The sequence below is a fragment of the Nansenia antarctica genome (genome assembly GCF_963989245.1).
Source record: "Nansenia antarctica genome assembly, chromosome: 9".
In the NCBI taxonomy this organism is placed as follows: domain Eukaryota; kingdom Metazoa; phylum Chordata; class Actinopteri; order Argentiniformes; family Microstomatidae; genus Nansenia; species Nansenia antarctica.
Window position 1 is genome coordinate 44,382,532 of NC_137679.1, and position 7,497 is coordinate 44,390,028.

The window sequence follows — 7,497 nt, forward strand, 5'->3', positions numbered from 1 at the left end:
GGAGGGGGTGTACAGGGGGGTGGTGCGGATGGGGGAGGGGGGAGGGGGTGTAAGTGCTCACTGCACGAGGCAGCTGGAGGCGGGCAGCGCGTCCTGGACGTAGGCCAGCGCGGCCTTGGACAGGTAGGTCATGGTGCCGTAGCTGCCACTGGGGGCGCTGTCGTAGAAGAAGGTGCAGATGCCCGTGGCCGGGTCCTTCTCCAGGAAGTACTCGCTGGCCCCGCGGGACGTCTGGGAGGGAGGGACAGGATATGAGGTCACGTCAACAACAGGAAGTGAAACGATAAGATGTCAAACTCTATAATGAGCGTATGAGTGTATCGCTCCTAACCCATAGCCCCTCCTAGTCCTAAGCCCCTTAGCCCCTCCTAGTCCTAAGCCCCTTAGCCCCTCCTAGTCCTAAGCCCCTTAGCCCCTCCTAGTCCTAAGCCTCTTAGCCCCTCCTAGTCCTAAGCCCCTTAGCCCCTCCTAGTCCTTAGCCCCTTAGCCCCTCCTACCTCTTAGCCCCTCCTAGGCCTAAGCCCCTTAGCCCCTCCTAGTCCTTAGCCCCTTAGCCCCTCCTACCTCTTAGCCCCTCCTAGGCCTAAGCCCCCTAGCCCCTCCTACCCCCCTTACTTGTTAGAGTCTAGGAGGGGCTGACGTGGGACTGATCTAACAGCAGCATAGGGGCGGGGGGGGGGGGGGGGGGCTAGTGCTCAGTGAGGTACCATAAGGTCGTAGGTCAGAGTTGAAGTAAGTAAGTCACTCCTAGCCCCTCCCACCCCCTAGCCCCTCCCACCCCCTAGCTTCTCCTACCCCGTAGCCCCTCCCACCCCCTAGCTTCTCCTACCCCCTAGCCCCTCCCACCCCCTAGCCCCTCCCACCCCCTAGCTCCTCAGTGAGGTACGATAAGGTCAGAGGTCAGAGGTGAAGTCACAGTCGCCTGGTCGTGGACAAAAGGTCACAGGTCACAGTCAGTCGTGGAGGAAGAGGTCATAGGGTCAAAGGTCACAGTCACCTGGTCGTGGAGGGAGAGGTCATAGGGTCAAAGGTCACCTGGTCGCTGAGGAAGAGGTCGTTGGCCATGTGGACGATGCGGTCCACGTGTATGATGCCCCCCAGGGTGTCCACCTGCACCTCGGCCACCAGGGTGAGCACCATCACCGCCTCCACCAGCAGCTGACGGTACTCCGGCTGGGGGACGTGGTTCAGCACCGACTCCACCTGGACCGCAAACTTGATCTCCCCTTCAGTCATCTGGGGGGGGCAGGGGAACATGTAGACCAGGTATGAACCACAAAGAGAGGTCAACACTGTAGACCATGTATGGACCACACATTTGTTTTGTAATCAATTATTTATTGCAAAACGGTACACATGAAAAACTCACATTATAACACCATTATATTATATTACTATTATGATTATTTTTTTCTTATCTTAGATAAACACACGAGTAACCCCCCCCCCCCATGGCGATAACATCCCTTCCACCCATAGTTCTTCATTACACTATATTTGGTATATCATCATAATAGTACAACAATTACAGGTTACATTCACATACAACACAGCCTACAAACACAGTCAATATGGACCACACTTGAGTCACCTGTCACTTACTGTCCAGGGGAGGCCGGTGGAGGTAGAAATCAGAGGACGGGGCACATTGTAACGCATGGGATGGATACCATTCCCCATTCCGTTCCATGCATTACAATGAGCCCATCCTCCGATGTCTACCTCCCCCGGCCTCCGATGTCTACCTCCCCCGGCCTCCGATGTCTACCTCCCCTGTCTTCCAATGTCTACCTACACCAGCCTCCCCTATCCTCCTATGTCTGCCCCTCCCCAGCCTCCCTCCCCTCACCTCTCTGGTAGTAGAGGAGGGCAGCACGTAGCCGGCTATGGAGAGGCCTCCTCCTCTCCCCCCCCTTCCCCTCCCCTCCCTCTCCCCCCCCCCCCCCCCCCCTCACCTCTCTGGTAGTAGAAGAAGGCAGCACGTAGCCGTCTATGGAGAGGCCTCCTCCTCTCCCCTCCCCTCCCCCCCCCTTCCCCTCCCCTCCCCCCCCCTTCCCCTCCCCTCCCCCCCCCCCTCACCTCTCTGGTAGTAGAAGAAGGCAGCACGTAGCCGTCTATGGAGAGGCCTCCTCCTCTCCCCTCCCCTCCCCCCCCCTTCCCCTCCCCTCCCCCCCCCCCTCACCTCTCTGGTAGTAGAAGAAGGCAGCACGTAGCCGTCTATGGAGAGGCCGTGGCACTTCTGCAGAATGTTCCAGACCTTCTGGTAGAAGCCCATGGGGACCCTGTTGATGGCCCCGTCCAGCCTGCGCCTCCTCAGCCACTGGCCCTGCCGCTCCTCCCACTGCAGACCGGGGTCCCCGCCCCCCGCGCCCCCCCCGAGGCCGCACACGGGGGACAGCATCCCGCTGGGCGTGGAGGAGGGGCTGCTGCACCTCTACACAGGCAGATACACACACACACACACACACACACACACACACACAGGTAAGCAGATACACACACAGGTAAGCAAATACACACACACACACACACACAGGTAAGCAGATACACACACAGGTAAGCAGATACACACACAGGCAGATACACACAGATACACACACCCATGTACAAAGGCAGTTACACACGTGTTTATTTACACGCACACACACACACACAAAATCTATGCAAAACCAACAGTCACACACACACACACACACACACACACACACACAGTCACACACACACACACACACACACACACACACATACAAAGGCAAAGGCACACACACACACACACACACACATACAAAGGCAAAGGTACACACACACACACTCACACACACACACACACACACACACATACAAAGGCAAAGGTACACACACACACTCACTCACACACACACACACACACACATACAAAGGCAAAGGCACACACACACACTCACACACACACACACACACTCACACACACACACACACATACAAAGGCAAAGGCACACACACACACACACACACACACACACACACACACACACACACTCACACACAAAAGCCATGCAAATCCAACAGTCAAATCCAGCAGAAAGACAGCGTCATGCTACAGGTCAGTACTAGTGAGGCAGCAGGCAGGATGAGGAGGACAAGCTAACGACGCTAACGCTAACATTCAGAACGTTCACTGGAAATTTCGCTGGTGGTACAGGAAGTGATGTCATGTAATGGAGGAGTCTGGTGGTACAGGAAGTGATGTCATGTAATGGAGGAGTCTCTGGTGGTACAGGAAGTGATGTCATGTAATGGAGGAGTCTCTGGTGATACAGGAAGTGATGTCATGTAATGGAGGAGTCTCTGGTGGTACAGGAAGTGATGTCATGTAATGGAGGAGTCTCTGGTGATACAGGAAGTGATGTAATGTGATGGAGGAGTCTCTGGTGATACAGGAAGTGATGTCATGTAATGGAGGAGTCTCTGGTGCCTCCCTGCCTCTTATTGATTAGGGCCAGGAGTCTTTCCTGACCATGTGACCTGGCCAGGAAAAACCCAGGGCCCTATAATAACCTGGGGCCGGATTCACCAAGCGTTTTTAAGAACAAATTTGTTCTTAAGAACAACATTTGTTCTTAAGACAAAACTTAAGAAGATTTGGTATTCCCGAAGAAAATCTTATCTTAACTTTTGTTTTTTCTTAACTTTCTTCTTAAGATTTTTCCTAAGATAGAACTTAAGAACAAATGAGATTCTCCAAAACAAAGTTCTTAGATTTCTTCTCAAATGTCTTCTTAACTTTAAGAGAAGCTCTCACCTGTCTTAAAGCAGCTAAAGTGAAAGGTAAGTCTTACTTGAACAATTTTGTATTGCATTTATTTGATTTTATTAATATTTAGTTTAGCCCTAGACAATGTGTTAACACATATTGTTAATTCAAGTTGGTCAGAGTACTTTTGTGTGAATGTTTTGTGTGAATGTGTGAATGTCTATCACATGTTTGTATGTTTGAGATATAACTGAAATGGGCCTTTCAGCCTGTGTCACATGTAGGCCTATTCCTAGATTACACCACAATGTACTCAGAAAGTAAATCAAGGAGGCAGTTGTTGTATTTTATGTATACTACTTAATTAATCATTATGAACATGTTATTTAAGTAGGCCAAGTAACTGAAACAATGTCCTTACTATTATTTATTTTATATTCACATTTTAGATGGAAGTTCTTCATAAGTTCAAGAGAGAGAGAGAGAGAGAGAGAGAGAGAGAGAGAGAGAGAGAGAGAGAGAGAGAGAGAGAGAGAGAGAGAGAGAGAGAGACAGAGACACACAGGTGTAAAAATCACAGTTCAAAATCTAAGAACTTCTTATGTGAGAAAACTAAGAAGTTCTTAAGACATAGGACAATTCTTAAGAAAAAAATGGTGAATAGCGTTTAAGAACATTCTTAGGAACATCTTATCTTTTTTCTTAAGAATTGTCTTAAGAATTATCTTAAGAACACTTTGGTGAATCCGGCCCCTGGTCAGGTCGCGTCCTAACGATTCCCACCCGAGTTGGGGTAGACCACGCCAACTTCTGGAATATGTAGGGGTGGGACCCGCATCCCTTGTTCTCTGTATCTTGTTCTTCCGCCCCGCAGGCTGCATCCCTATGGAAACGGCATACATTTTCGCGGACTGCGTGGCTATTTTAAACATTACCGTTTCAATCAACCACGTAATATGTCACTGTAGCGTACTCCTAATGTCCACCATGTACTTGAAACACAAATCAGATATTTATTCTCTCGTTAGCCTATGCTAACGCGTTAGCGTGCTAGCTAAGCATAACTGACCATGTTAAACTCCATTGACTACGTGAGCTTTAGCTAGTCTAGCTAACGTTAGTTCAAGCGTCTTCTTTAACCTAAAATCGTTCAAAGCCCTCCAACGAGTGCATAGCTAGCTAGCTAACCAACACTTAGAATAAATTGCTAAAATAATAGCATCCACAACACAAAGTTGTTGTTGGTTTCGCCAGCAAGGCTCCTCTGTCTGGGGACTGGGGCTGATTAACACTTAAGGGGGGAGTCTTGAAGCTACAGCAATGAATAAGACGCAGGCTACTAGACTAGGCCTACTGACATTTTTAACCTGGCATGAACATTATCAATAATACTAAAAGCAAAATATTATCTTAAGCATTGTAAGCATGTGCCATCTCTAAAGGACCGTAGGCAGGAAGCTGCAGTTTCTTTACTAAAAGAGATCAATCAATCAATCTAAGCTTTATTTGTATAGCACATTTCATACCCAGAGGCAACACAATGGCTTTACAGAGAACAAGGGATGCGGGTCCCACCCCTACATATTCCAGAAGTTGGCGTGGTCTACCCCAACTCGGGTGGGAATCGTTAGGACGCAGGTAAAACAAGGTACTAAGCTAAGGTTAGCTAACGCAGGGTAAAGCAAGGTAAAGGTCAAAGGTAGGACAGGTGAGGTAAAGGTAAGCTATTGTACAGTAGGGTAAAGCAGGGTAAGGTCATAGGTGAGGTGGGGTCAGGGGTCAGGTGCGGTTATAGGTGAGGTGGGGTCAGGTAAGGTCAGGGGTGAGGTCACATGGTTTACCGTGGAGCGAGGTGAGGTGACGTTGCTGCTCATGGAATGACCGCTGTGAAAGATCTGGAATGGAAAACACAGCGTTACCATGACGACAGTTACCCATGACGACAGGTACCCATGACGACAGTTAGCCATGACGACAGTTACCCATGACGACAGGTACCCATGACGACAGTTAGCCATGACGACAGTCACCCTCGACGACAGTTACCCATGACGACAGTTAGCCATGGAGACAGTCTGAAAGTGAGTTATTATGTAGTGACATGTATTCATCTTGTGAATATGGTGTGAAGAAGATATTATTGACACCCAGGCAAACAGGTTTAGAATGAGACATACTGATTATGTTGATCCAGGCGTTATAATGAAGTATGAATGAGCTTTAGCTGGTGTGTGTGTCATGTATGGATGTAGGAGGCTAGGCTAGCTGGTATGTTTCTGTGTTGTGGTGTGTGGGATAGAGATGAAGGCTAGGCTAGCTGTGTTGTGGTGTGTGGGATAGAGATGAAGGCTAGGCTAGGCTAGCTGTGTTGTGGTGTGTGGGATAGAGATGAAGGCTAGGCTAGGCTAGCTGTGTTGTGGTGTGTGGGATAGAGATGAAGGCTAGGCTAGGCTAGCTGTGTTGTGGTGTGTGGGATAGAGATGAAGGCTAGGCTAGGCTAGCTGTGTTGTGGTTTGTGGGGTAGAGATGAATGCTAGGCTAGGCTAGGCTAGCTGTGTTGTGGTGTGTGGGTTAGAGATGACACGACATGCCTAATAATAGCTAACAAACTCAAACCCACGCTCATCGGCCGAGAGTCATCCAACTGCAAATCAAAACCACGCGTTAGACATTACACAGTAACAAACTCAATCAAACAGGATTATTAATCAGCATTCTGTCAAACAAAAGCCCTTTTATGTTCTAATGGACACATTTAAAACACATGTTTGGCGTTTAGCAGACGCCTTATTCCGAAGCGACTTACAATCGCAACATTTGACTAATTTGACTAGTAATTGAATCATCTATCCTCCAGTCGTAGCAGGAAGAGTCATCTAGCTCAGGCCCGGGGCCATTGACAGTCGTTGTGCTAGAGGAAGGAATCATTTCTTTCTTTTTTAGTTGACACTGGAGAAACAGTACAGGGGGGTAGTAGATGTCTCAGGAGGGACAGTACAGGGGGGTAGTAGATGTCTCAGGAGAAACAGTACAGGGGGGTAGTAGATGTCTCAGGAGAAACAGTACAAGGGGGTAGTAGATGTCTCAGGAGGGACAGTACAGGGGGGTAGATGTCTCAGGAGGGACAGTACAGGGGGGTAGATGTCTCAGGAGGGACAGTACAGGGGGGTAGATGTCTCAGGAGGGACAGTACAGGGGGGTAGTAGATGTCTCAGGAGGAACAGTACAAGGGGGTAGTAGATGTCTCAGGAGGGACAGTACAGGGGGGTAGTAGATGTCTCAGGAGGAACAGTACAGGGGGTAGTAGATGGGGTGGCTGTGGCGCAGGAGGTAGAGTCGCCGTCTAATGATCACAAGGTTGGCAGATCAGCGGTTCGAGCCCCGGCTGGCCACATGTCGAAGTGTCCTTGGGCAAGACACTGAACCCCAAAATTGCTCCCAGTGAGCGGGCCGGCGCCTTGCATGGCAGCTTGCCGCCACTGGTGTGTGAATGTGTGTGTGTGAATGGGTGAATGAGAGGCCGTTGTAAAGCGCTTTGGAGCAGCTTTGGAGCAGCAAAAAAGGCGCTATATAAGTGCAGTCCATTTACCATTTAGATGTCTCAGGAGGGACAGTACAGGGGGGTGGTAGATGTCTGAGGAGAAATTAGCTGTGTATGTGTACACAGACCGATAAGATACTCTCTATGATAAACAAGGAGGAGCCATATCCTGTATGTCCTCTACCTAGTGGTCACATGGTCAGTGGTCACATGGTCAGTGGTC

At 49.6% G+C, this 7,497-nt stretch overlaps 1 protein-coding gene across 2 annotated transcripts in view; it reads right to left on the reverse strand.

Moving 5' to 3' along the window:
• The window catches only part of phka2 (phosphorylase kinase, alpha 2 (liver)), a 31,860-nt gene continuing 24,363 nt past the window's right edge, over window positions 1–7,497 (reverse strand). The window contains exons 29-32 of one of the 2 annotated variants that reach the window (XM_080539008.1): window positions 5,575–5,628; window positions 2,183–2,434; window positions 1,036–1,236; window positions 1–231 (exon numbers count right to left, since the gene is read on the reverse strand). In XM_080539008.1, the coding sequence (XP_080395134.1) occupies window positions 58–231; window positions 1,036–1,236; window positions 2,183–2,434; window positions 5,575–5,628 (681 nt within the window). In that variant the 3' untranslated portion in view covers window positions 1–57. Of the gene's footprint in view, window positions 232–1,035; window positions 1,237–2,182; window positions 2,435–4,355; window positions 4,617–5,574; window positions 5,629–7,497 lie in introns of those variants that run through there. The other variant, XM_080539009.1, reaches the window with a different exon arrangement.